Raw genomic sequence first — 27,609 nt, 5'->3', positions numbered from 1 at the left:
TGTCTTATCCCAATTCCCTCATTGACCATAGACTATAGCTTCTACCGATAGAGCCTAGGGGGTAGTGCCTATCCCCTACCCAAATCCAATCCCTTTGTTCTCACCAAACAAAAGAATGCAATAAAGTGGATATAAGTGGCATGAGAAAAAGAATAAAGCTTGCCTTTTAGCATTAAAAAACAAAAGGATAAGGATACAACAGCAGAAAGATGATGCAGTATTTCCTGGAATTTGGACTCAAATATGACCAACCCTACTACACTACAGTGTCTATACAGGCACTCTCTCTTCGATTAAGAAATGGTAACTTAAACAACAACAACATTAACATTAACATCCAAAAATTTGGAGAAAAAAAAGGCCGAAAAACTCACAAATAGCTGCTCAACTGCAGGCGCAAAACCTGCAAAATGTTAGTCAGACAAAAAAAAAATCTTTCTCTACCCCCCAAAGAAAAATGGAAAGCAATGCAACCCAGATTTTGATTTCTCCCATCTTGATTGCAAGCCAAATAATACCCTCAAAAATAAATTAAACATGCTAAATTAATTCTCTACTCGAAATCTAAGCCACAAAATTGCAGAACTGAAACCTCAAAGTACCATTGCCACTTTCTCCTGTGAAACAAACGAAGAGCAGTTGGCGATGAGAGGTTCGTAATGGTCAGCTCCCGCGCCACACCAACCTGTATACGGTAATTGTTTGTGTATACGATGTTAGCAATAGGTGATGATGATAAAGAAAATGTTAGCTGCAACTTTGGAGAGATTGGCCATGTTGTTCAATGAAGAATGAAGGTTCTTTCATTACCTGTTCCTTTCATGAAAAGAAAGAAAGGAACTTCGCAAATTTCACTCCTGGGACGGTGTGGAAGAAAGAATACACAATTTTCTTCATCAACCATCGCGTCGGATCCATGTGCTTGCACCTTCAAGTTCATACATAATTCAAGGCTGTGGGTCAGAAACTTTCAAAACAAATTTTAATGTAATATAAGTTCGATGCTGTAAAAATAAGGTCCTTTCAAGATCTAGAACCCTTTATGGAAGAAAGCTTCGATTCACAAAGCAGTTTAGTTAGTTACCCATCAGCATGAAATTGTAAACCAACAACAAAAAACTTGGAAACAATTCACATCTCTAAAATCATGAATGAAATTTCTTCAAGAAATTTGAATATCTCAACTCAATTCCAAATAGGAATCATCTCATAAACCTGTACAATTTTCTGTCCATATTTAGGCTAAGAACTTTTCTGGGACAAAGCAGTTTCAGATTCACCTATTTATATGTACTATAAGCAACCATCTTGAACAATTTGTCAAACATCACATGCCATGGAAGTTCCAAGAGAAACAGGATTATCAAAAAGTTAAAGACTAAAAAAGTCAATGACCTAATATTATCAAACAAACTCGTGAAAAATCAAATGTAGTCACAATGGAAGACAAGAAGAAAGGGTTTGGTTGGTTCTTTAACAGTAAAGACAAGAAATCTTACAACGTATATCTCACGCTTGAACTCTGTTGCGAGACATTCAATCGCTATGTCATCCCCAAAGGCTGCGGCGTGGCCCTCTCTGTTCTCGTCCACAGATAACAATCCGTCCTCTGTGTATTGCAGAGTAACAATATCGTATTCGTCATCATTGGACCCGGAAATTGACATGTATTTCGCCCAACTCGCACCGTCGTTAATCGGAATACATCTTTCTTTGTAAATCGACTCCGCCGCCGTTTCTCTTCAATCGGAGCAAACAAAATGAGATACGAATACATGGAGATAGGCGCTATTGCCGTAAAGAAATTTTGCGAAAAACAAACTAGATCTCAGGATTATCGCAGTCTAGATGTGAAAATTTGTTATAGAAGACAGATTTCAGATCCAATGTAACCAAGAATTAACGATACCTCTGCATGCCGAGTTGAACGAGCTCATCGATAGCTCCGTCCAATGCCGGCCGATCCTCTTTCTTGGCCAAGAATTTGACCTCTTGAACCACATGGATTCCCCATCCATTTTTCAGATCGGGAGAGTAGAGGTGCCGAATCGCGTCATTAATCACCTCTCTCTCCTCCAATCTCGCAGATCCAAAATCCTCCGAGAATCGCCTCACCGTCCGCCGCCGGAGCTCCCGAGCGTCGACCTCACGCGCCATACTCATAGCTTTATGAGAAGCCGTAAACAAGCAGTTTCCATCAGAAGACACCTCACCACCATGCGAGAGGCGAAACACCGCAGATCTCAACGGCACAGAGGAGGAATCAGCACTATCCTCCTTCGGATGCTTCCAGAGAACGCCCTTAGCATGAAGTTTCTGAAGCTGCCGCCTCTGCTGGTCTTCAAGGCCAAGAACATCATCCCAGGCAGTGGCCACAACGGCCGTCGACTGGTCCAGAAGATCTAGAGCTCCATTAGTATCTATACCAGGGGAAGAGTTCTGGTCCCGCCAATTAACGGCCGGTGAGGTGGTCGGAAACGATTCGGCTACAGCCGTGGTGGAATCACAAAGTAGCTTCCCCATTTTCGGAGCGGAAATGACTGTAAAAGCAACGATGTAGAACCGTTTCGGAGGTTTTTTTTTTTTTTTTTTTTTTTTTTTTTTTTTTTTTTTTTTTGTTGTGGTGTACCTCTCTTCTTCCTTCCAATGGCGTCGAAGTTGCAGAGGGGAGAGAGAGAGAGAGAAGAGAGAGAAAGGGTAGGTTAGGGTTAACGGATGGATATGCGAAGCAAACGAAAGAAGACACGTGGACCAATCCACACTCTCTTTTAAAGGCGCATTTAAGCAAGGATTCTTTCCCCCCATACCCCAACGGATTTATTTGCTATTATACGCCCTTCATATCTACCATTAATATATTTATTTATTTATTCATCGCATCTTCGCTTTTTTTTTATTTTTTTATTTCTTTCGGTAATTAAAATTAAAAATACTCTAACGAGACAACAATAAATAATTTTCCTTTTTTGAAAAAATAAGAAAATATATTTTATAAAAAAGAAAATATATATTATATGGAAAAAAGGGTGGTAGGTGCCAGCCTGGCATGACAAATGTACAGCAGCCCCACTCAGCTGGAGCTGACTTTGAAACATTTTTAAATGGCGCAAAGCCGATTAGCTGCCTCCAGCTCGGCTCAAGCCAATCCGTTAACCCAATACTTTCCTTAACAAGATGGTGTGATGGGCCCAGGCCCATTGGGCTAGTATTTTATAACAAAAATTATTAAAATATATTTTCTCTCTTTTTATTTGGAGAAAATAATTTTTTAAGTATATTATTTTTTATTATAAACTTTTAACTCAGTAAAATTCGACTATTTTAATCTTTACCTTCTCATCGACTTTTTTTTTTTTTTTTTACATTTTGTTTTAAAATATTAAATTTTAAAACATATATTTAACACAGAACAAAAGGAATTTTAATGGAAAAAAAAATTAAAGTTTGTTTTTATTAACATTTGTATTTCTATTAAAATTAATTAGTAAATTTAGCAAAAAATAAATAAAAATAATAGCGTTTAAAGTAATAATTAATACACCTCATTAATTTCTCGTTTATTTTAATAATTTATATAAGGAAAAAAAATCACAATAAAATAAGAAATTATAAATTTAAGGTAAAAATTATAAAATTTGACAATATTTTGGTAAAATTGATGGAATAATGAAATAAAGAAGAGGACAATGATAAGGGCTGACATGGCAGATCTGATAACTGTCTGGATGCGACACTGCATACTTTCAAAATCATGCCTCCACGTGGCATTGTCAGCAGTCTGTCTTTTCCACGTTTTATTCTTTTCTTTTTCATAAAAACAAAATCTCATTCTTTTCGAGTTAAATTAGGGAATAATAATATTTTTTTTAATTGGTAAATATATAAATTTTCATTTTAATATTTCAATTTCATTAAATTGGATTATATATTTAATAAAATGTTTAATAACCTTAACTATTCTAAAACTCACAATTTTTAAAATTAATTTTTCCAAAATTTTAGAGAAACATATATTTATAATTTAAACTTCAAATTTCGGAATTATATAAAAGCAAAAATTATATATAAATAATGGTTTTTTTTTTATATATTTATTTATTTAAATTAGGCATTTTCGTGGGTAATTTGGTTTTTGCAAGCTTTAATTGATAGCTGATTTTGTTGACTTTTTTCCTTTTAAGATTTTTATATTGATTTTAATTAGGCATTAATTATGATTTATAAAGTCAAATTAAGTATCTAAAATTAATTTAGTGGAAAAATGTTTAGTTTTATAGGAGGTGAAATTAATATTTCCCATTAATATTTTTATTTATTTTTTATTTTTCCTAATTTTAAATTTGGTATGATTAAGGATTTAAAAATATGTGGATATATAGAAAAATATTTAAATTAATGTGGATAAAGTAAAAAAGTAAATGAGTGAAAATGACAGTGAAAAGGGAAGCAATAGATTGGATGGGTAAAAAAGGGTAAATTAGAGGAGTCAGATTCAGTGACTATGTACTGTTTGCTTTTTAAATTCTGAAAAAAAAGCTGCTGTTTTCACATCTAATCTAACTCTCAAAATTTCATGTCCCTTTCCTTTTTTTTCATTCCATTTCGAAGACAAAATCAAGCGTTTCGATACGAACGATGAAATTTCGAATAAAATGATTGATAGAAATCGAGAAAAAAAAAAAATGATGCAGTTCCAAGAGTTCTGTCTATCAGACATTCATCTTATACTAGCTGTAAGAAAGGATTTTTCTTACTTGTATGTACATTGAATTGAGTCGAAAATTTATTTTATACACAACCTAGAATTATTTAAGGTTAGTTCGGTTGGCAGACCCGAACAACCCAAAATTGAATTCACAACCCAACCGTCTATTTTTTAAACGAGTTATTGAGTTATATATATATGTGTATGTTGTCAACACCCAGATCACAAGCTAATCGACTTACTTTAATAGAGGAGGAAATGTTGTTCCTCAAAGAAGTTCCCGACACCGTCCGCTTCCTAGAAGCATGAGTGACGAAATTGAACGAAAAAGCCGAAGAAATCAACGCAATAGGCAACCACCTGGATGGGTTGTCAATCAAAGAACTAGTGTTTCAAGTGGACTCGCTCGAAGAAAGAGTTATTCGTACGAGCAACTCAAAACCTGCTGGTAGCCTTGATAGCTATGTCGTGCACAAGGAGACCTACTAGTAGCCCTGATAGCTCTGTCGCGCACAAGGAGAGACGTGGTGAAAGTTCAATGAGTTATAAAATACCATGATGATATAAAAAATTTGAAATTTTGGGACTAAATTTATAAAGTTATTAAAATTATAGCAAAGTTTTGGATTAAATTTGATGACATAAGTTACAAGTTTAATAATTAATGTTAAATGGTGTATTTATTTATAAAGTTTTAGAATATGTTAAAGAAATAAAAGTTGTGGGAATAAATTGGAAATTAATTAAAACAGTGAAATTGAAAATTTTGTGAAAGAGAAGGCCTGCAGCGAGGCACGTGAGGGTCCCAAAAATTCCTAGACAAACTTTTATATTTATATATATATATATATAAATTATATAAATATAAATAAATGATAATTTTCTCTCTCTACACGTGCCTGTGATGCACGGCACATGATATGTGGCAGTGATTGAAGCATCATTTCCACTGCCTCCTCCCTTTTTATTCATTTTCTTATGCTTCTACTCCCTCCTCCTATTATTATTATTATTATTATTATTATTATTATTTTCTTTTTCGTCCTTTTTAAAAAATATAGTTAATTAATTAATTAACTAATTAACCTTTTATATTTCTAACTATTAACTATAACAACTAAAATAATTATAATAACAAATTAGTTTGTAAATTAAGTTTTAGTTTTTTTTTTTTTAATATATGCTTATTTTCCTAATTAAAAATATATTTCCTTTTTGTTTTTTTTAATTTTGACTAAGAATTTCAATATATTATGAAAAAAAAATAATAAACATAATTATTAAATACCGATAATAAAAATTAAAATGATATAAAGAAGTTAGAGATAACAAATTCAAATCATTTTCGTTCTCCTCCTCACGGATGTGGGATCTCAGAATCCACCCCTTCAGGGCTCATCGTCGTTATTGACACTCGTTCCCTTGTCCAATCAATGTGGGACCTCCCAATCCACCCTTTTGGAGCCCAACGTCCTTGCTGGCATTCGTTCTACTCCCCCAACAGATGTGGGTTCTCACAATCCACCTCTTTTAGGGCTTAGCGTCCTTATTGACACTCGTTTCTTTGTCCAATCGATGTGGGACCTCTCAATCCACCATTTTGGGGCCCAACGTCCTTGTTGACACACCGCCTCGTGTCTACTCCTTTCGAGGCTGAACCTCCTCGATGACACATCTCTGAATGTTCGGGTTTTTCCAAGCCTATTGTCCTAGTTGGATTTTTCGCTTTCCATAAGGTTTTTAAAATTAATTAAAAAAAAAAAAAAAAAAAAAAAAAAGAATAGTGTTATGGAAGTGTTTGGATCCGTCCATAACTCTTCCGCCAGCTGAAAAGCCGCCTCCACCCAACCAACTTGCTACGCGGATATTCAACAAATCTCATTCCCCAAAACAGAAACTCCATCGCTCCAGCTCTCATCTCCTCGCACAAAATTCCCTCAAATCTCATCGCATCGCCAATATCACGATTACAACAACAACAATCCATTCCACACTCCACAAACACCCATCTCTTCTTCTTCTTCCTCCTTCTCCAATTCCCCCAATGGATTCCTGGGCTTCCATCCCTGTTCACGATGAGTACCAAAAGCTCGTCATTAGAATGAACCCCCCAAGGTATAATGCTCCACTTCTTCGATTCTTTTTTTTTTTTTTATGCCTTTCCTTTTCTTTCTCTTCGGATTTTCTCACCACGAATTGGGTCTTCGATTTCTCTCGTTTTTAGTTCTTCGCGGCTTCTGAATCTGTTTGTTTCTTTTTTAATCGTCGATTCTCAGGGTGTCTATTGATAATACCTCGAGCAGGAAGGCCACTTTGATTAAGGTATTTGAGGAATCGATTGATTTTTGTACGATTTGTTTGCAATTGGGATGGGATAGAACAGGATTCGAGTTTTTTGCTGTTTCTGATTTGGGGAATTTTGTAGGTTGATAGTTCTAATAGGCATGGCAGTTTGCTGGAGGTGGTTCAGGTTCTCACTGATTTGAATCTCATAATTCGTCGAGCTTACATTTCTTCTGATGGTGAATGGTTCATGGATGGTAATAAGCTTTTTTCTATGCCTGTTTTTCTCTCTTTCATTTCAATTTCTGTAATGTTTCTTGCTTCGCTTCTTTTTTCTAGTTTTTCATGTCACTGATCAGCATGGGAAAAAGCTCTGTGATGATAGTGTGGGCGAGAGAATCCAACAGGTACATTTGAAAACTCAGATTTTAGTACTGAAACTTCCATTGAATCTCATTGAATTTGATGCAATATCATGCTGGTTAATCTACAATAGTTTCTCTAGAATTAAGAACCAATGGGAACTGAAGTTCTTGTGATTGTGATTGAGATGACCCATTGAAGGGAAGAAGTAGATAAGAGAGAAATCAAGGAGGGTTTTGGTCAAATTACACTCAAATTGAACTTAACGTTTGGATTTAGTTGCTGAACTGTTTTGAATGAGGAAGAACAGACAGTAAAGGTTATGATAGTTGTCTGTGTCTGATTTATGTCGAATTGCTTTAGCATAATTTTGTGTGGAGTCATGTGAAAGGCTGGTTATGCTTTATGTTTGAGTTCACTTATTGGATGGAAAGTAAAAGGTTTCTTGTCTCAGTCACTAGGGCCGAGGGCGCGTAGTTTCAGATCATTAAGGAGGTCGGTAGGTGTCCAAGCTGCTGCAGAACATACGACGATCGAATTGTCTGGACGAGACAGGCCAGGCTTGCTGTCTGAGGTTTTTGCTGTTCTTACAGATCTCAAATGTAATGTAGTAGCTGCAGAGGTATGGACCCACAATTCAAGAATGGCTTCGGTCGTTTACATCACTGATGACACGAGTGGAATGTCGATAGATGACCCCGATCGGTTGTCTAAGATTAAACAGCTTCTCCTCTATGTTCTTAAAGGAGATAGAGATAAGCATAGTGCCAATACTGCTGTTTCAATGAACTCTACTCATAAAGAGAGGAGGCTGCATCAAATGATGTATGCAGACCGTGATTTCGACTTGAATTATGCGAGTTGCGGCGAAAGCTATCAGAGCAGGCCGCTTGTGACAGTAGAGAACTGTGTTGAGAAGGGATATACCATTGTCAACCTTAGATGCCCCGACCGACCCAAGCTACTTTTCGATACCGTTTGCACCCTGACTGATATGCAATATGTCGTGTACCATGCAACCATCATTGCTGAAGAGCCCGAGGCTTATCAGGTCGGTTCGAAGTTGTTGTGTTTATCGAACTTTCCAACTTTTTCTTGGCAATCCCATTTGATAGAAATATATGAAAATTTCAATCTCTCTAACTTTCTGGCAGGAGTACTTTATCAGGCATGTAGATGGAAGTCCTATTAGTTCAGAAGCAGAGAGGCAGAGGGTTATCCATTGCTTGGAGGCAGCAATTAAGCGACGAACGACCGAGGTATTTACACGAATCGGAGTGAACTAGTTAGTTAACTCTTATCACATTACTTTTGACTGGTTTTATACAACTTTGTTATTCGTACTATAGGGTATAAAACTCGAGCTTTGTAGTGAAGACAGAGTCGGGCTTTTAAGCGACGTAACGAGAATATTTAGAGAGAACGGTCTTTCTGTCACTCGAGCTGAGGTTACCACGAGAGGAAGTCAGGCAGTGAATGTTTTCTACGTGACTGATGCATCAGGAAACTCAGTAAGGAGCGACACGATCAAGGCAGTACGAGAAGCCATTGGACTAACAATACTCCATGTGAAGGACGAGGAACGACAGTCGAAGTATCCAACGCAGGAGGGGTCGGGATTCTCATTGGGAAACCTGTTTCGGTCGAGATCGGAGAAGGTACTTTACAATTTGGGTTTGATAAAGTCATGTTCATGAGGAGTAGTAGGAAGTAGGAAGAAGTAATATTGATGTAAATAGTAGAATCATCATCATCATCATAATCCTTCAGTAAAACAGCAGAGGTTTCAAATCAATGGTTGTTGATATTGAGACATGGCTTCATCAATCAAATACATGGCTTCATTTAGATTCTAACTTGTACAATCATAATAATGAATGTACATAATCAACTCAACTCTTCATTTTTCTCTCTTCATTTATTTTTATTACATAGTTTCGAAGCCTATCTACCGAGGACATGTATCCTAACTGGCTAAGGTGAATTGACCCTTATGGTCGAGAGATATCAAATTTCTAATTTCTTTGTTGAGAACATGTACAACATGAAAGCATCTTCCTCAACATGAAAGGTTGAGAGATATCAGATTTCTAACTTTTGTATCGAGAATGCATATATACCTTAGCTAATTAAGTTGAACTAATTTCTTTGTCGAGAATATGTAGATAACGTTATCAAATTGAGGTATAAAGAAAGGAATTTGATTCAAGAATGTTCAAAGTATGAAGAAAAGAGGGAAATTGGGAAAAGGTGAAGTTAGAAGGAGAGGATGTTGGGTCGCTTTCAGAAATATTGGTTGGTTTATGGGCTGCAACGCAATTTCCCAATACACGTGTCTTCATCCTGTCGGCTTTACCACTTTCCAATAATTAATAACACACCCCGCCTTTCTCTTCCCTTTTCCCCTTCCCCCCAACAACCCGTCACTTTCAACTTTTTCCCCATTTTCCTTTTCTTAAAAAAAAATATATATATATATTATTTCTTTAATTTTAGATTAATTAAATCCTATTTTTGTTACTAATTTTTACAAATAATAAGTGATACTAAATTAATGAAAAAGGTTATTTTGGAGATTTTGGAGATTTTTTTTTTTTTTTTTAATTTATTTGATTTTTAAAACAAACTTGCGTGGGGGAATCGTTACTTCCTTATCTAAAATGGTGGTGGTGGGAGTGGCAATGGCAGCGAGGCTGAAACTTGTTTCACTGCCATCTTCTCTCCGCTCTCTTCGTTCCTCGCTATCGCCATCTTCTTCCAGGAATTCCTCTGCCGCTCCCACAATATCCGCATCTCAATTCACCACCACCAGCAACCCTAATTTCAAACTCAACATGGCATTTTCTTCTTCATCATCACCTTCTTCTTCTGCTACTGATGGCAAAGTTATCGATTCGCATCTCCATGTCTGGGCATCTCCACAAGAGGTAAAATCGAATCATTCATTCCTCAATCTCTGTTGTATAAGCATGATAACCTATGCTGACTCCCATTTTACTCGATTCACTCTCTAGGCTGCTGCAAAATACCCTTACTTTCCAGGCCAGGAACCCACCCTAACAGGGCACCTCGATTTCTTGCTCCAGGTAATCCTCCTACTTATCTTCATCTTGATTCACTGATATACGCATTCACCCGATCCTACATGGATTGGAGAGGAAACCTTTTATCTTGCTTTTTAAAACCTTAATGAAAAGTCTAAATAAGACAATATTTACTAGCGATGAGCTTGAGCTGTTATATCGTTCTTCTCGAATGCAAACGAGAATGCAAACATAGTCACGGGTGCAAGGAAAATTCATGTTGTATAACCAAATGATAGTATTTCATATGAGGTCCTCCTGGGTTCGACTAAGAATAATTTCATAAAGCTTTAGACTCAATGGACAACATTATACCTATTGTGGAATTACGGAGAAGGCTGTTTCAATGACATCTCACAGAATTCAACTCTTCATATTTGAATCTCTGGATTGATACCTGTGACAAAGATACATAATCATCATTCACTGCAAACCATATTTACCATATGGGTTTTCTAGGAGGCTATAAATTTTGACAGCATTTTCTTCAATCTGTCCGAAACAAATATCAGTCCATGGAAGAAGCAGGAGTAGATGGTGCGCTTATCGTCCAGCCGATCAACCATAAATTTGATCACTCTTATGTGACCAGGTCAGTTTTGAGTGCTGTCAAAGAAGGATGTTAGATGTTCAATTAACTGTGACATCCCAAAGTACTTCTTCATCCCAAATCTTCTATGAACAGCGTAATTAATAAGTATCCCAACAAATTCGTTGGTTGTTGCCTAGCAAATCCAGCAGAAGATGGAAGTGGAATTCAGCTGCTGGAACATCTTGTAACGAAGGTTTTCGGCTACTTCTCCTATCAAACAACATCTACTCCTGTTCTAACTCAGCGAAATGATTTTGATGTGTTCTCTTTTCCTTATAGGATGGATACTCCGCTGTTCGCTTTAATCCATACTTATGGCCATCAGGTCAAAAGGTTTCACCCTGATTGCTCTGATCTACTTCCTACTTCCTACTTAGACATGTTCAATGATATATGCAGATGACAAATGAGGTGGGGAAAGCATTGTTCTCTACAGCAGGAAAACTTGGGATTCCTGTGGGTTTTATGTGCATGAAGGTAGTTTCAAATGTACCCTAATGGGCTTCCTATCAGCAAAGATATGATAAGAGGTAAATCCTTTCAGGGTCTAAGCCTTCACGTTGAAGAGATAAAAGAGCTCTGCACAGAGTTCCCTTCAACCAATGTTCTGCTTGATCACTTGGGTTTCTGCAAACCACCCGAGTAAGCCAACAAAATGGGGGTTTTATTTATTCTAATACTTGTTTCGTTAAAGCTCATCCTACAATTTACTAACCTTATGCAGAAATGAAGAAGACAGTCTTGCAATTTCCCAGCTTTTGGAGCTTGCAAGTTTTCCCCAGGTAAAAGTGACCTTAAAGATATTCTGATCATCTGGCTTGGTTTCTTCTCCTGTAAACCTGGGAGTCGATTTTAAGGTCACAAAGTTAATTCTGATAACAAGAATCGAGTGAGTAAATGAACGAAATCCTGAACCTGAACAAAAACATGGAGTCAATGCAATTCTGAACCTTGTAACATACCGAAATCTTTCCATCATTTGTTCTCCTCCCCAAAATCCATTCACCACCGACTCCCATGCTCCCCTTCTTCGAGTCCATGCAATCATAATACTATTGTACTCTTGAAATCATCCTAAATCGTGATATCTATGTTTCTGTTTGTGATAGATATATGTGAAATTCAGTGCACTATTTAGGGTGTCAAGAAGGCCATTTCCATACCAAGATTTGTCCCACCTCCTCTCTCAAATTGTATCCAGCTTTGGAGCTAACCGCATCATGTGGGGGAGGTATTGATTTCAGTTCCCCTGTTAAAGATAAAAAAATTTGCAGGTTTAGACATGAAGGCATGCTTTACAAGTATGATGATTTGAATATGTCGTGTTTGTTACAGTGACTTCCCATTCGTCGTTCTTGAATGCGGATATAAAGGAGCACTTGATGCAGTATCAGTGATAGCCAATGAAATTTCTCTTTCTTCTACTGAGTTGGAATGGATTAAAGGCAAAACTGTAGCGCATCTGTTTCAAAATCGATGGATATCTTAATCTAACAGTCTCAATGGTGTATAAGGCCCCAAAAAACACACGTTCCAGCTCTTTCAATTAGCTGGGGGATTCTGAATAGAACAGTGTTACTTGTCCTTCCATTTGTGCTTGTTTTTGCAGATTCTTCCGATTAGTGCAAAAGATAATTTCATTTGATGACCTATCAAGAACATTCCTCAACGCAGATTGACACAAGTAATTGTGCAAGGGTATGAACAGAATTGCCTTCATGTGATGAAAGCAACAAGCAAGGATTCGACAAAATTACTAAGAATTGCATTTCGAAACTTTAGCAACAGTAAACTGATCACAATGTTGTCATCATTTACCACTTTTCTTTGTTTTGGGGCATTTTTCAGAGCAATCTAAGCTATTCCTCCTCTTCTTCTTTCTTAGCATCTCATATACAAGTGCCTTTTCTAACTGGTCAACCCTATGGGACAGTGAGCTTAACAATCGTGACTGCATTTCGTTCTTCTCAAACAGCTGCGTCATCATCTCCATCATTCTCTTATTGTCCACCATCATCTTTTCAAGAAGCTCTCTGCTCTCCCCATGCTCTTCTCTTCCCTTCATTCTGCTATCTTCTTCTTCTTTTTCTACTGGTTCCTCTTCATTTCCGCTGCCCTCCCTTTGATCTACAGCTCCATATTCTGAAACCCCATTGTCGAAATTCGGCGGATTATTACACGAATCCGTCTGACTTTCAGCTTCACTCATTTCGGCGTACTCCTCTGCTGCCTCAACCTCTCTATGCATCATGTCGCCGTCAACTTCTGCAGGTACCTCGTCTTTTCCTGGCGAGTTCTTGCCTTGCTCTGAACCTTGAGGTTTCGGTGTATCATCATCTGCATCAGGAGCTTCCAGATCAGCATTCGATTCCCTAGAACAGGCCGTAGATTCCTCGATAATTGCTCCCTCCTTTTCAGTGTAACGAGGCGTTAATGCTACCTCATCTACGTTTCCATCCTCATTGCAATCATCGGCAGATTCAACAGATTCAATTTCTGTTCTATCATCATCACAACCGTCAGCAGGTTCACTGTTTGCCATTTTTGCAGTACAACTTTCATCTTCAAGCTCTGGAATTCTATCCTTGAGATCCGGAGTTTCTTCCACACCAATCTCCCTTGCACCAGAAATATCCATTCCCGAGCTCCGATCAACAGCTTCAGAATCACATTTGGCAGTCGCAGCTTGGAGAGTTTCATGGACGATATCTGTAGCTTCATCCACAGCAGCAATTGAATCGACCTTCTCCTGCAAGGCAATAGCCTTCTTGATCACTGCCTTCCTGAAATTCCTAATTCCAAAATCCACGCCCTTCACCGAATCCAACCGTAACAGCAAACTCATCAGCATCTCACCAAACTTAATTCTCTCCTTACCATCCCTCCGAATCAAATCCACAGTCTCCTCATTCGCGAGCCTCCTCTGTATCTCATCTACTTCTCTCTCAATCGCCACAACCTTCTTCACGCTCTTCCTCACCAGAAAACCTCTGAAAACCTTCTGGATTGTGGTGGCCGAGTCAGATCTACTCTTCTCCGACTCAACAAAACGGACAGGAATCGAAACCACCTTCGGAACCACCGGCACAGCTCGCCGATGCACCGGAGTTTCCATCATACTAGGAACATATCGAGGGCGTTGAGGGTGGTAGTTCCAGTGATTTCTGAAGAAGGGACTCTCCATCACAATTGAGGACTCAAAAAATTTCTAGAAGAAAGCAGATGAGGAAAAGTACAGACAGAACTTTCTCAAGTGAATAGATGAAGATAAAGATAAAATGTCTCCGATGAAGAACAGGGGATATGGCCGATTGCTATATATGGGGGGGAAAATGGATTTGCAGAATGGTTCGAGAAGAAAATTCGAAATATCGGGAAGTCTCCGGAAGATTCAAAAAATGCCCGTGGCGCGTGGGACTCACTTCTGGAATCTTCTTCTGCGAATGGTGATTTGGCATGAATGGAATCTTAAGATGACGTGGCGGCTTTCGTACTGGGAACCGGCCAATGGATTCGTCAGCACTCCCATCCGTTCACCGCACGTGACATCGTTTTCTTCACGTCGGCTTTTTTTCGTCGCCTAATTTCATCAAAATATCGGTTTAATCTCACTTCCTACAATTTTATTTTTATTTTTAATTTTAGATTATTTTAATAAATAAAAAGGTTCCAATTATGCCAGTTTGAAGGCTTATTTATTTCAATTTTTTTTTTTTTGACCGTGAATTAGGGATTATACGATGCTCGATCTAATCCAATGAATACGCTAGTTGTGTCAAAATCGAACTTCGCAAACAATTCTATTTCGAGCTACCTCTTGCTGAGAAAATATTTTAGAGGAATGTGGATAAGTAAAATCATTGTAAACATTTAAAAGTATACATTGTAAAATTCTATTGCAATGAGAACATTTAAATAAAAAAAGATTACAAAGTCGAGGGAGGTTTGATGACTAGTTAATTCTTTGATAGCATTTTGAAGCAATTTAGGTTTAACAGACCTACACATGATTTCACCGAACAATCAAACAACAAAAATAATAAACATGAAAGTAAATAAAAGGGTTCAACAAGTTCAACGTGTCATTAACATTTAATCGTACATCGTGAATAAGCATGAGTATAAGTAAGGTAGAAAATATGATAAGCAGGAACATAGAATTAGGGGCATGAAGTTGAGAAAAAAAACAGCAATAGAACGCTTTCAGAAGTTCCTCCCTTGTGGGGTTGAATTCTAAGTAACGATTGGGCATTTCTAAAGATACCTCCAACGTTGTGGGAGCTGAGCAGCCACTTTCAACCCAGATCATGATCTCCATTCTCACTGCAAAAACCTTCATGACAACCGACATTTACAGAACCATTGTAGAAGCCCATTTTGAGCTGTCATCTAATCTGTGAATTAAAGAAACAGATACACTTGAAGTCCAAGCAAGCTTAGAATGATGAGAAAGAAGAGACCACAACATCAAAAAGTTGTGGAATAAAGCTACGGATCACATGTCTTGTAAATAACTGAACTAATCAGATTGAGGCTACGAAAACAATGATCTGAAACAGAGGATCCAGTTTCATGTGATACGATCAAACGCCCTTCAATTCAACCCAAAAGTACATTTATTTGATCTCTTTTCCAGAACATCCCCCCCTTGGGTTTGGAAAGTATAATGAACGGAACTGCTTTAATGGTGTGTTAAATAAAAGTCTACTCTACTACAACTCTCAAATCACAGAACCAGTAAAATTGGAACAGCATATACTGCAGAAGTTGCCAGGAGATCAGAAACAGCAACAAGTGAGCATGCAATGAAATAACTAAAAGAATTGCATTTCAATTTTAGCAACAGTAAACTGATCATAATACTGTCATCATTTACCACTTTTCTTTGTTTTGGGGCATCTTTGGGAGCAATCTGTGCTGTTCCTCCTCTTCTTCTTTCTTAGCATCTCAAGAACAAGTGCCTTCTCTAACTGCTCAACCCTATGGGACAGTGAGCTTAACAATCGCGACTGCATTTCGTTCTTTTCAAACAGCTGCGCCATCATCTCCATCATTCTCTTGTTGTCCACCATCATCTTCTCAAGAAGCTCTCTACTCTCCCCATGTTCTTCTCCTCCCTTCACTCTGCTATCTTCTTCTTCTTCTTCTTCGTCTACTGGCTCCTCTTCATTTCCACTGCCCTCCCTTTGATCCACAGCTCCATATTCTGCAACCCCATTGTCTAAATTTGGTGGGTTATTAGACGAATCCGAATAACTTTCAACGTCACTCATTTCGGCGTACTCTTCTGCCGCCTCGACCTCTCTATGCATCATGTCGTTGTCAACTTCTGCAGGCACCTCATCTTTTCCTGGCGAGTTCTTGCCTTGCTCTGAAACTTGAGGTTTCGGTATATCATCATCTGCATCAGGAGCTTCCGGATCAGCACTCGATTCCATAGAACAAGCTGTAGATTCCTCGATAATTGCTCCCTCCTTTTCAGTGCAACGAGGCGTTAATGCTACCTCATCTACGTTTCCACGCTCATTGCAATCATCGGCAGATTCAACAGATTCAGTTTCTGTTCTATCATCATCACAACCGTCAACTGGTTCGCTGTTTGCCATTTTTGCAGTACAACTCTCATCTTCAAGCTCTGGAATTCTATCCTTGAGATTCGGAGTTTCTTCCGCACCGATTTCCCTTGCACCAGAAATATCCATTCCTGAGCTCCGATCAACAGCTTCAGAATCACATTTGGCCGTCGCAGCTTCAAGAGTCTCATGGACGACATGAGTAGCTTCATCCACAGCAGCAATTGAATCGACCTTCTCCTGCAGGGCAATAGCCTTCTTGATCACTGCCTTCCTGAAATTCCTAATTCCAATATCCACGCCTTTCACCGAATCCAACCTAAACAGCAGACTCATCAGCATCTCACCAAACCTAATTCTCTCCTTACCATCCTTCCGAATCAAATCCACAGTCTCTTCATTCGCAAGCCTCCTCTGTATCTCATTTACTTCTCTCTCAATCGCCACAACCTTCTTCACGCTCTTCCTCACCAGAAAACCTCTGAAAACCGTTTGGATTTTGGTGGCCGAGTCAGATCTGCTCTTCCTCGACTCAACAAAACGGACAGGAATCGAAACCACCTTCGGAACCACCGGCACAGTTCGCCGATGCACCGGAATTTCCATCATGCTAGGAACATACCGAGGGCGTTGAGGGTGGTAGTTCCAGTGATTCCTGAAGAAGGGACTCTCCATTACAATTGAGGATTCAAAAAAAATCTAGAAGAAAACAGATCAGGAAAAGCACAGACAGAACTTTCTCGAGTGAATAGATGACCTTCTTGTGCGCAAATACAGATAAAATGTCTCCGATGAAGAGCAGGGGACATGGCCGACTGCTATATATATGGGGGGAAATGGATTTGCAGAAAGGTTCGAAAAATTGAGAAGTTTCGGGAAGATTCAAAATATGCCCGTGGGACTCACTTCTGGAATCTTCTTCAGCGGAACCTTAAGATGACGTGGCCGCTTTCGTATTGATATCGCCCACAATCTCACCACGTCAGCATTCTACATCTGTTCACCGCACGTGGGATTTCTTTTTTCCTTTATGTAGTTAAAAACAATTTTCTTCCTTTTATTTCATTATAATGAACAAATATAAAATTTAAAATTTTTAATATTATAACATTATTTAAAAACTAAACCGTCTTAGTTTTTAATAATTTAAATTTCAATATTATCTCTTCAATTAATAAAATTTATTAAAGTATATTAAAAATAATAAATAAATAATCTAAGTGAGCGCAATATGGAGAATATAGTTTTCGTTTAGACAATGAAGATAAAACTTTCCTCGCTTTGTGAGACCTCCATATCAGTTGGAGAAGGAAACGAAACGTTCCTTATACGGGTGTGAAAACCTCTCTCTAGTAGACTTGTTTTAAAACCTTGAAAGAAACTCGAGAAGGAAAAACCCAAAAAGGATAATATCTACAAACTGGGTTTGGACTGTTACACGCTTTCTTCCTATTCTCGATATATATGGGACCTAAACCCAAAAAGACAAGCCCAAAAAAGACAATATCGGCTAAAAGTGGGCTTGAACTCTTACATACTTCCTTCCTATTCTCGATTTATATGGGACCTAAACCCAAAAAGAAAAGCCCAAAAAAGACAATATCGGCTAACCGTGGGCTTGAACTCTTACATACTTCCTTCCTATTCTCGATGTATATGGAACGTAAGTCCAAATAGGACAATGCTGGCTATGGACTTGAGCTGTTAGACGCCCCCTTCCTATTCTCGATGCATATGGGACCTCCCAGAACAAAAATGGTACTCAAATATGGTACTCAAAACTCCTTAAATGGATGAGTTTGTATAGAGAAACTTAATGATAAAGTGGCTAATACATAACTCAAGATATCAATTCATTCAAACATTTAAACACAACAAAGCATCAGTTCCATACGCAAAGCTTAAACAGTTTGATGAAAATCAAAACCAAGAAACTGAACATAACCTGCTGGCGATTAGATGAAGTTCATTCTGTTCGGAATTCTTATTCCTGCTCTCTCAACCAGTTCCTTGCAAGCTTTTTTCGCCATCAATATTACATCTTCCTGTCCACCCAAATTTCGGGTTGCACTTGTTAAATCAATTAAAGCTACGTATACCCGAAATAAAGCAACGTTTATCATGTTTAACAACGAAAAATCGAGATGAAGTACCTCGTTTACATTAATGATCTTCTTGTCTTTCATTATCCACCGGCCATTGCACATTACAGAGACAACATTTTCAGTCCTCATGCTGTAGACAAGGCATGAAATACTGCAATATCAATTAGGCAATGCCATCAGTTCATTTACAATTCTCAGCTCAAGTGAGAGTGACAAAACATGTCATAAAAGCTCAAGGAAATGAATACCTGTCATGGGCAGGAACCATGGACCAAGAGGAAGGATTGATCACAACCATATCCGCCTACAATCAAGATAGTAAAACAAATCATCCTCGAGCGTTTGAAAGTAACAGGTGGCGTTACTTGCTCAACCATTGCTTTTTTCTTTGTACAAATGAGTTTATAGGTCTAGTAGAACAGTTCGTGTCACTGTTGAGGATGGTTGGGAGGGAGTCCTACTTTGGCTAATTAAGAAGGTGATCATGGGTTTATAAGTAAGGAATACATCTCTATTGGTACGAGACCTTTTGGGAAAACCAAAAGCAAAGCCATGAGAGCTTATACTCGAAGTGGACAATATTATACCGTTGTGGAGGGTCGTGGTTCCTAACATGGTATCATAGTCATGCTCTTAACTTAGTCATGTCAATAGAATCCTCGAATAAAGAAGTCGTGAGCCTTGAAGATGTAATAAAAAAAATGACTCAAGTATCGAACAAAGAGTGTACTTTGTTCGAGGATTGCAGAGAAAGGAGTCGAGCCGGGAGGCTACAAGGTCAAAGAAATATTACCTTCTTCCCAACTTCAAGTGATCCTATTTCATTCTCCCAAAGCACTGATTTTGCACCATTTATTGTCACCATTTGTAGAACTACTTCAGCAGGAAGAACAGAGGGATTGGTTGTTCCATTTACAAACACTTCCCGGCCTTTATTAATGAGTGATGCAAGGTACATCTCATCAACTGCAAAATATATAGCCATTTAGTTCATCAACTACCATTGTTCTTGTGCCATGTGATAACTTTCTTCACGACGACGAACGTATAAACTTGAGGTTACTGTGTTCTGATCAAAATTGTCTACATCTTTACATTGTTATGTTACAATCACCACTTGGGTAAAACAATAATGCCAATAGACCTAGAATATATACTCATTGAAGTCCATATGATATCCAATATAAAAGGTTTAGTTGGATCTGCATGTGAGGGTGTGCCAAGATAATCCTTAAAGGTGAGGTGTTTTCAAGAGAATGTGTCAGTTCTAAAGTGATACGATTTGATGAAAAACGATTCTAGGTGGTCACCACAATGTGACTGTAACGGTCTAAGCCTACTTCTAGCCGATATTGTCCTCTTTGAGCTTTCTCTTTCGGGCTTTCTCTCAAGGTTTTTAAAACGCGTATGCTAGGGAGAGGTTTTCATACTCTTATAAAAAATGTTTCGTTCTCCTCCCCAATCGATGTGCGATCTCACAATATGTTACAAATGGTATTACAGCCAGACACCAGGCGATAATGCCAAAGAGGAGGCTAAGCCTCGAAGGGGGTGGACACGAGGCGGTGTGCCAACAAGGACGCTGGGCCTCAAAGATGGATGGATTGGGGAGTCCCACATCGATTGGAGAAGAGAATGAGTGTCAGCGAGGACACTGAGCCCCAGGGGGTCGATTGTGAAATCCCATATCGGTTGGGGAGGAGAACGAAACATTCTTTATAAGGGTTTGAAAACCTCTCCCTAGCAGACGCGTTTTAAAAACCTTGAGGGGAAGCCCAAAAGGGAAAGCCTAAAGAGGACAATATCCACTAGCAGTGGGCTTGGGCCGTTACAGTGACTAATTGCCCACTAGACGTATGGTAAAAAGATGAAATAATGTATAACTTGTTAGAATTTCTGGACAGAAACAAACCTATGCTCATTCTATTATTTGACGGAGCTCCATCTGTTCCAATGGAAACACAAATACCAGCATCAAGCATCTCTCTAATAGGTGCAAATCCAAGCATTCTCATTGCAGAAGCAGGACAGTGGGATACTTTGACCCCATTCCTTGAAAGAAAACTAATCTAACAAGATATCAATAATACTTGCATTATAAAACGTAGTTACGAAAAACATGGACGTATAAGTATTTAAGAATTCAATAACACATCCGTGAATGGAATAGAGCGCAAGAACATTAATTAGGAAGATATTAACTTAGCTCATATGCCTAGTAGCTTAGCTCATGACCTAGATGAGATTAGGAAGCCACCGAGCTCGGTGGATCTTAGCCAACTGAGTGACGCCAAAAGCCACCTAGCGCCAAAGTGAGACTAGGAAGCGACATAGCCAAGGAGACCAAGAAGCTGCATAGCCAGGTTATCCGAACTGGTAACCATGACTGAAGTGAGACCTAAAACTAGCCCAAGAGGTCTACCACGCCATGTTGACTCAAGGTCACATCTTTGTGGCATTAGCCATATTGGACGTGACAAGTGCATCTTATAATATCCTTCCTGGATATAGCTTGTGAGAATCCCACGTTGGTTGGGGACACAATCCCACATTGATTGGGGAGGAGAACGAAACACCCTTTATAAGGGTGTGGAAACCTTTTCCTAGCAGACGCGTTTTAAAAACCTTGAGGGGAAGTCCGAAAGGGAAAGCCCGAAGAGGACAATATCTGCTAGCAGTGGGCTTGGGTCGTTACATAGAGGCATATAACATTCATTCAAAGGCCTGCAAAGTTTCCTATGATGTCCTAGCAGGCCACAACTTAGGTTATGCTTGATGACCACCTTGGCAGGCTAAACACCATCAAGTAGCACCTATCAAAAGCTGTTTGGTGTGCATGTTTGACCCGACTTGGAATGCAACCTACGATTAGCAGTAATCAAAACGTGCTCTCTACCATATTGAAACTACGCCAAACCCAAAACTTGCACTAACTTAAATATTCAACCGTACTCGTTTCGTAGAGGTAGCCACCTCCAACCCTGTTGACATGCACTTGGTCAGTTTGGTCAACTATCTGATCAAAAGCATGCAACAACGAACGTTTGGGTCGGAGTATGTTCCTACGTAGCTAGGATTTGGATTCCTTTTGAGGGGTTAAAAAGAAAAGGAGAAAAAATTACCAACCTACAACTTCTCACCTCATTGTCATTGACCCAGACAGTATGTGCAGAAAGTAAATTGTTTCCGAGGAACCGTATTTTATCCAGGTAAGTAACGGTTCCATGATCAACATTTCGTTCGTTCATCACTTTGAGGTTCTCATAGGGTATCTCTGCAACATGCTAAAATGCACATGACAAATGAAATCAAATTTCCACAACTCAAGCTTTGGAGCCATTGATATAATTTGAACTATTTCGAGACTGCAAAAGCGTAAGTAACGAAGATAGAAGTACCATGTGGATCCCTGTTTCTAGTTTTATTGCGTTGTCCCGTGTTTCGATCAATAGGCGTTCTGTTGCATTCATAATTTGTCTGATACCAAACCATACTCTGATGCGCCCATCTGCTGTGTTGTGGTGCTTCTTGTAAAGCTCCTTTTGAGACTGACCTTGAAAATGAAAATTAACGTAGTTATTCATAAGGATTAGGAAATTAAAGAAAGTAAATCACTTCCATCAAAAACTTCTTAGAAATTTTGCCTTTCTTTGATCTTCCAAGTTCCAAGACAACCTCGACGTAATGTTTTAAGTATATTTCATCGCCTAAGTGGAGAAACAATCTTCAACCATTTCATAGTAGCAGTTTAATCTATTATCTACACAAAAGTTCTCTAAATACCATCTATACATCACTAATTATATGAATGAATTCTACAATTGTCGAAAAGGAGTGGAAGATAGAGAACCATAGATATATAAAGCTAAGCAAGATAAACCTGAATGCAATCATCAGTGGTTACAGCAGCCCAAGGAGCTGGCAATCCTTCCCCACAGTCCATTATTGACTGAGTTAAGCACGCTCGCAAACCCAACAACTCTACGGCCTTAGCCATTCCGGATACATGTTGTCCCCCTGCCTCAGCGAAGCATGTTACCTGAACATATACAAGTTAAATTACAAGTTATAACAGCCCATGTCCTCTTTCCCTTCCGGGTTTCTCCTCAACGTTTTTAAAACGTGTTTACTAGGGAGAGATTTCCACACCCTTATAAAGAATGTTTCGTTCTCCTCCCCAACCGATGTGGGATCTCACAATCCACCCCCTTTAGGGCCTAGGGCACTACTTGTTCTCTTTTCCAATCGATGTGAGACCTCCCGATCCACCCTTTCGGGGCCAGCACTCTTCCCTTCTTCAATCGATATGGGACCCCCAATTCACTCTCCGAAGCCCAGCGTTCTCGCTGGCACACGCCCCGGGTCCACCTCTCATCCATAAGTTCTTAAAAGGTGTATGAGCATTAATTTCCTCGATTACAGCAAAAAATGATGAGGAAGAACAAAGAAGTAAAAGCAGAAATGAAGATACTCACACCCGAGTGAATGAGTTCTATACCACAAAGCAAAGAGGAAACATAGGAATCTTCCTCAGTCATGGTGGATTCGTAGGGCCAAATACGATGGTGCAACCAAGTCATCAAATCCACATCGTCAGCTATGCTTCTCGCGAGCTGCTGAGAAGTGTGGACATGCGTGTTAATAAACCCTGTTTTCAAGGCCAACCCAGATCTCAGACAACAAAGAGGGAAGAAAATTCAAAGAGTTGAACTAACTCGAAAATTCAAAGAGAAATAGAGAGAGACCAGGAAGCAATATTTGAGAATGAAGGTCAATAATGTGGTCGGCAGAAGCAGAGAATTGGAGGAGAATCTCGGAAGAGTGACCGATGGCTTTGATTTTGTCGCCGGAGATCGCAATTCCGCCGTTCCGGAAGACACGGCTGTCGGGATCCATTGTGACAATCATAGCGTTGTGGAGAACAGTGAGATGGTTGAAGTCGGTGCTCTTCGACTCCATAGCTTCTTCGCTCGGTTGTCTGTAAGCAGCTTCCATTTCCGCACTCAGCACACTTTGACCAGCTTCATATCTTGTTGTCGCTTCGTTTTATTTTTCTCTTTCTTTAGGATTTTTTTTTTTTAATAAAAAAAAAACTTATTACTTAATTAGCTCATAAAAATTAATTCACAAGCTATAAAATATAAAATAAACAAATTAAGGGTTCGAATAATTTAATTTTAAAAAATAGAAAATTTATCAAAAATATATCAAACACAAAACAAAACAAAATTAAAATTAAAATATATTAGACATAAATTTTAAAATTATGATTTAAATTTGTAATTTAAACTATGAAATAATATCTTTTATAAGTATTTTATTTTCATAAATGTGATAAAATTATGTTATTATAATTTTAAGGTTCAAATTAAAAAGACACCATAAGCATTATTTTAAAGATAAATACAAATGTAACGAATCATTTAAAAAATTTCTTCTCGAATATAAATTTTTCAAACTTAAAAAAAGATATTCTATTTTAATATTTGAACGGCCTCTAATACATTTCTTTAAATAATTATATTAATCATAAATTTTAAATATTTGATCAAATACGTGTTTGATTTGTATATATAAATTTGTATATATATATATATACAAATTTATATGATCTTTCCAGTTTTCCATGCCTAAACTTAGCCATGATAATAATATCGAACAAAGAATTGTGAGTCTCGAAGGTGTAGTCAAAAGTGACTAAAGTATTGAACAAAGGGTGTACTTTGTTCGAGAGCTCCAGAGAAAGGAGTCGAGCCTCGATTAAGGGGAGGCTATTCGAGAGCTCCATAAGCTTTAGGGGAGACTTATAGTGTACTTTGTTTGAGGGGAGGATTGTTGAAGATTATTTAGAGTGAGTCCCACATTGGTTAATTTAGTGGAAGATCATGGGTTTATAAGTGAAGAATACTATCTCTCTTGGAGGGAGGCATTTTGGGGAAGCGTAAAGTAAAGCCATGAGAACTTATGCTGAAAGTGGACAATATCATACCCATTGTGGAGGTCCGTGGTTCCTAGCGTGGTTCCTAGAGATGTTTGTAAATTGATTTTTTAAAAAAATATAAATGGATATGAGTGAGAAAGAAAGACAAAATGGATTGAATAGAGAGAGAAAACAGAGGAATACGTGAGGGTCACAAACAAACAACCTTTTTTTTCAACAAAAAAGGGTCAACGCTTAATAACCAACAAACTGAAAATTAGAGGCCAATTAAGAATTAATCCCACTGTTTTTGCCACTCTCCCCCCACCTTTTCTTCTCCTCCATTAATTCCATTAATCCTCTTCTTCACCAGCTCCTTCCCCCCTCCTCCTCCTCCTCCTATCCTACACGCACCAACTAATCCCATTCCCCTTTTCTTCCTCCCCAAAATCCCTCTTCTTCTCCTCCTCCTCCATTTCTCACCATTTCTTATAATATAATTAACAACATCCATGGAGAAAACCCCGCACCCAGAAAAGGTTTCTAGTTTATCAACAAATTTCAATAGAAAGTTTGCCAGTTTGAGCTCACCTGGCCGCACTCCCGATGCCGCCGATGATGCTAATAAATCAGATTCTGAAAAGCATCCAAATGATGATGATGCCTCCTCCCTCGATCATCACCACCACCTTCTTTCCCAATCTGAAATTGCCTCGCTCTTCCAAGAGGTTGATCGATTCCTCCACAGTTTGTCCACTGCTGCTGACAATGCATTCAATCACATCCCTGACATTCCCTCCTCCGTTCATTCCTTGTCCAATCTGATGGACTCCATGACCTCCAGGTACAATTCTACCAAGAACCCCACCAAGCTCGGCAGAGATCCCGACCGGGATTCTTCCTTTTTCGAAGCTCTGGATCGCATTTCCAAGATTGCCATTAAATTGGGTGAATTCAATCTCTGCACTGCCACCATTCCTTCGCTCAATCGGACCACCGCTGCTCTACAGCGAGCCATGACGTTGTTGGATGAAGAATTCAACAACCTTCTGAAAGAATGCAAGCATCTCGAGCTCGAATCGAAACCTGAATCGAAATCTGACACCAAATCGTCAAAGCAATCGTCCTTCAAAACAAACCACGAATTACCAGATCAACATCACAGAACCGTTCCTGAGTGTTCCGACTCCGATAAGGATAAGGAAGACGTATACCCTTCTTTCTCGCAGGAAACTGTGTCAAACATGAAGAGAATTGCCGGAACAATGATCTACGCCGGCTACGAGAAGGAATGTTGTATGAGTTACAGCTTCCTCCGGCAGAGCTCGTTCAGAGGAATCTTGAACAAGCTCGGGTATGAAAGTATTAGCAATGATGAGGTTCAGAAAATGCACTGGGATACTCTTCAATCGGAAATCGACAAATGGATCGCCGTCGTCAAGAAATGCTCAAAATCTCTGTTCCCAGGCGAGTTGAAGCTCTGTGACTCCGTTTTCACCGATCATCCCTTCATATCTCATACAATCTTCAGCAATTTAACAAGAGCAGTCATCATAAAGCTTCTCAACTTCGCAAACGCCGTCGTCTTAACAAAGCGGTCCGCTGAGAAGATGTTCAAATTACTGGACATGTACGAAAGGATCTGCGAATTAATTCCAGTAATCAATGGCTTCCCTGAAAATTGCAGAACGGAGCTAATTTCAGAAGCGGAAGGGGCAAAAAGTGGTATGGGAGAAGCAATAGTCGGAAGTTTCTACGACCTAGAAAGCTCAATCAGAAGCGACAACGCTAAAATTCCAGTTCCAGGAGGAGCAGTTCATCCATTAACGCGCTACATAATGAATTACCTAAAATACGCTTGCGAGTACAGAGAAACCCTAGAACAGGTCTTCCAATATATTGACCCTAAAACCGAAGAAGATCAATCAGCAAGAGTGGACGAGAACGACGACGCGTCGCTGAGAAATTCTCACCTCGCAACTCAGATCGCGATGGTGATGGATCTGCTAGATACGAATCTGGTAATGAGATCAAAATTGTACCGCGACGCATCTCTTCGGTACATCTTCCTGATGAACAACGGAAGGTACGTAGTACAGAAAATCAAAGGCTCAACCGGAATCAAGGAGTTAATGGGCGACCGTTGGTGCCGCAAGCGATCAACGAATCTGCGACAGTACCACAAAAACTACCAGAGAGAAACATGGAGTAAGGTGCTGCAATGCCTGAACCACGAAGGATTGATGGTGAACGGGAAGGTATCAAAGCCGATTTTGAAGGAGAGATTCAAAAGCTTCAACTCCATGTTCGACGAAATACACAAAGTGCAGAGCAGTTGGGTGGTGAGCGACGAGCAGCTTCAATCGGAGCTTCGGGTTTCGGTGTCGGCGGTGATGATTCCAGCGTACCGTTCGTTCGTGGGGAGATTCAAGCAGCATTTCGATCAGGGAAGACAATCGGAGAAGTACATAAAGTATCAGCCTGAAGACATTGAAGTATTGATCGAAGACCTGTTCGACGGAAATACCGCTTCCATGAAAAAGAAATCGTAGAAGAAACCCTAAAATTTGTTAAGACAACCACTTAATTTCTTTTTCCTTTTTCCTTTCCAATTATTTAATTTATGTAATCATATTTTTTCTTAATGTGATTTATTTTTTCCCCCAATATAACACGTGGGAATAGAAGATTCAACTGGAGTCTTTTTTTTTTTTTTTAGTTAATTAAATTTTGGTCCATTTCATTATAAATTATTTGTAGTAATTTTTTTTCTTCTAATGTTCATGTTTTTTTATATACTAATGATTTCTTTGTGTTACAATTTTCTTTTAAATTCTTTTTTATTAGTCATTTATAATTTTGATTCCATTTTAATTTCCTTGCATTTTTAGTTTTTGAGTTTATTTTGTAATAAATTTAAATAATTATCTTCAAATAAATAATTTTTTATAAAATTATATAAACTTTTCCCATACATCAGATAAA

The 27,609-nt window shown here is 38.6% G+C and overlaps 6 protein-coding genes, 1 long non-coding RNA gene and 1 pseudogene across 12 annotated transcripts; 3 read left to right on the top strand and 5 right to left on the bottom strand.

Moving 5' to 3' along the window:
* Positions 1–141: 141 nt before the first annotated feature.
* LOC111791523 (uncharacterized) lies at positions 142–2,635 on the bottom strand. 2 transcript variants are annotated; one of them, XM_023672904.2, is made up of 5 exons: positions 1,910–2,635; positions 1,500–1,740; positions 811–928; positions 603–685; positions 142–519 (listed from the first exon to the last, which is right to left on the bottom strand). In XM_023672904.2, exons 1-5 carry the CDS (start codon positions 2,521–2,523, stop codon positions 418–420), a joined length of 1,158 nt encoding a protein of 385 aa, XP_023528672.2. In that variant the 5' UTR covers positions 2,524–2,635; the 3' UTR covers positions 142–417. The 2 variants fall into 2 exon arrangements, with proteins under 2 accessions (XP_023528672.2, XP_023528673.2); XM_023672905.2 differs by having other exon boundaries at positions 142–685; positions 1,910–2,634.
* Positions 2,636–6,547: 3,912 nt separating this feature from the next.
* LOC111791536 (ACT domain-containing protein ACR4) lies at positions 6,548–9,199 on the top strand. Its single transcript, XM_023672920.2, has 7 exons — positions 6,548–6,820; positions 6,982–7,027; positions 7,131–7,245; positions 7,328–7,395; positions 7,806–8,402; positions 8,506–8,610; positions 8,701–9,199. The coding sequence occupies exons 1-7, from the start codon at positions 6,750–6,752 to the stop codon at positions 9,046–9,048; spliced, it is 1,350 nt and encodes a 449-aa protein (XP_023528688.2). The 5' UTR covers positions 6,548–6,749; the 3' UTR covers positions 9,049–9,199.
* A 737-nt stretch (positions 9,200–9,936) lies between these two features.
* LOC111790191 (uncharacterized) lies at positions 9,937–11,015 on the bottom strand. The gene is made up of 2 exons (XR_015420294.1): positions 10,878–11,015; positions 9,937–10,831 (listed from the first exon to the last, which is right to left on the bottom strand). It is a non-coding gene; the product is annotated as an uncharacterized LOC111790191 (long non-coding RNA).
* LOC111790189 (catalytic/ hydrolase) lies at positions 9,997–12,616 on the top strand. The gene is made up of 10 exons (XM_023671031.2): positions 9,997–10,278; positions 10,366–10,437; positions 10,947–11,026; positions 11,120–11,219; positions 11,306–11,359; positions 11,426–11,503; positions 11,571–11,668; positions 11,751–11,808; positions 12,136–12,257; positions 12,362–12,616. Exons 1-10 carry the CDS (start codon positions 10,012–10,014, stop codon positions 12,513–12,515), a joined length of 1,083 nt encoding a protein of 360 aa, XP_023526799.2. The 5' UTR covers positions 9,997–10,011; the 3' UTR covers positions 12,516–12,616.
* Positions 12,617–12,769: 153 nt separating this feature from the next.
* On the bottom strand, positions 12,770–14,622 carry LOC111790190 (uncharacterized). Its single transcript, XM_023671032.2, has one exon. It carries the CDS (start codon positions 14,208–14,210, stop codon positions 12,837–12,839), a length of 1,374 nt encoding a protein of 457 aa, XP_023526800.2. The 5' UTR covers positions 14,211–14,622; the 3' UTR covers positions 12,770–12,836.
* A 468-nt stretch (positions 14,623–15,090) lies between these two features.
* Positions 15,091–17,492, bottom strand: LOC111790188 (uncharacterized). The gene is made up of 2 exons (XM_023671029.2): positions 15,903–17,492; positions 15,091–15,420 (listed from the first exon to the last, which is right to left on the bottom strand). The coding sequence occupies exons 1-2, from the start codon at positions 17,272–17,274 to the stop codon at positions 15,416–15,418; spliced, it is 1,377 nt and encodes a 458-aa protein (XP_023526797.2). The 5' UTR covers positions 17,275–17,492; the 3' UTR covers positions 15,091–15,415.
* LOC111790187 (uncharacterized) lies at positions 17,123–25,348 on the bottom strand. 5 transcript variants are annotated; one of them, XM_087122141.1, is made up of 12 exons: positions 25,216–25,348; positions 23,450–23,764; positions 23,180–23,352; positions 22,585–22,743; positions 22,103–22,252; positions 21,831–21,988; positions 20,617–20,768; positions 19,498–19,670; positions 18,953–19,008; positions 18,753–18,855; positions 18,545–18,644; positions 17,123–17,254 (listed from the first exon to the last, which is right to left on the bottom strand). In XM_087122141.1, exons 2-11 carry the CDS (start codon positions 23,697–23,699, stop codon positions 18,555–18,557), a joined length of 1,464 nt encoding a protein of 487 aa, XP_086978267.1. In that variant the 5' UTR covers positions 23,700–23,764; positions 25,216–25,348; the 3' UTR covers positions 17,123–17,254; positions 18,545–18,554. The 5 variants fall into 5 exon arrangements, with proteins under 5 accessions (XP_086978267.1, XP_086978266.1, XP_086978265.1 ...); XM_087122140.1 differs by lacking the exon at positions 17,123–17,254 and adding an exon at positions 17,506–17,653; XM_087122139.1 differs by lacking the exon at positions 17,123–17,254 and having other exon boundaries at positions 18,372–18,644.
* LOC111790186 (exocyst complex component EXO70C1 pseudogene) lies at positions 24,730–27,303 on the top strand (annotated as a pseudogene).
* The last annotated feature ends 306 nt before the right edge of the window (positions 27,304–27,609 follow it).

This window comes from Cucurbita pepo, chromosome 3, assembly GCF_057944985.1.
Source record: "Cucurbita pepo subsp. pepo isolate OVF chromosome 3, ASM5794498v1, whole genome shotgun sequence".
Classification (NCBI taxonomy): domain Eukaryota; kingdom Viridiplantae; phylum Streptophyta; class Magnoliopsida; order Cucurbitales; family Cucurbitaceae; genus Cucurbita; species Cucurbita pepo.
Note: the sequence above shows the minus strand (reverse complement) of the source record. Positions and strands in the feature narration are given on the sequence as shown.

Coding starts and splice junctions, on each gene's coding strand:
- LOC111790190 (XM_023671032.2), bottom strand. CDS start 14,210: ATGGAGAGTCCCTTCTTCAGAAATCACTGGAACTACCACCCTCAACGC.
- LOC111790187 (XM_087122141.1), bottom strand. CDS start 23,699: ATGGAAGCTGCTTACAGACAACCGAGCGAAGAAGCTATGGAGTCGAAG. Junction 22,744..23,179: donor TAGAACTCATTCACTCGGGT/GTGAGTATCTTC, acceptor GTATATGTTCAG/GTAACATGCTTCGCTGAGGC. Junction 20,769..21,830: donor AATGAGGTGAGAAGTTGTAG/GTTGGTAATTTT, acceptor TTGTTAGATTAG/TTTTCTTTCAAGGAATGGGG.
- LOC111791523 (XM_023672904.2), bottom strand. CDS start 2,523: ATGGGGAAGCTACTTTGTGATTCCACCACGGCTGTAGCCGAATCGTTT. Junction 1,741..1,909: donor GTTCAACTCGGCATGCAGAG/GTATCGTTAATT, acceptor CTCCGATTGAAG/AGAAACGGCGGCGGAGTCGA. Junction 686..810: donor TCTTTTCATGAAAGGAACAG/GTAATGAAAGAA, acceptor TACCGTATACAG/GTTGGTGTGGCGCGGGAGCT.
- LOC111791536 (XM_023672920.2), top strand. CDS start 6,750: ATGGATTCCTGGGCTTCCATCCCTGTTCACGATGAGTACCAAAAGCTC. Junction 7,246..7,327: donor TGGTGAATGGTTCATGGATG/GTAATAAGCTTT, acceptor TCTTTTTTCTAG/TTTTTCATGTCACTGATCAG. Junction 8,403..8,505: donor AAGAGCCCGAGGCTTATCAG/GTCGGTTCGAAG, acceptor ACTTTCTGGCAG/GAGTACTTTATCAGGCATGT.
- LOC111790188 (XM_023671029.2), bottom strand. CDS start 17,274: ATGGAGAGTCCCTTCTTCAGGAATCACTGGAACTACCACCCTCAACGC.
- LOC111790189 (XM_023671031.2), top strand. CDS start 10,012: ATGGTGGTGGTGGGAGTGGCAATGGCAGCGAGGCTGAAACTTGTTTCA. Junction 10,438..10,946: donor ACCTCGATTTCTTGCTCCAG/GTAATCCTCCTA, acceptor AACAAATATCAG/TCCATGGAAGAAGCAGGAGT. Junction 12,258..12,361: donor AACCGCATCATGTGGGGGAG/GTATTGATTTCA, acceptor TGTTTGTTACAG/TGACTTCCCATTCGTCGTTC.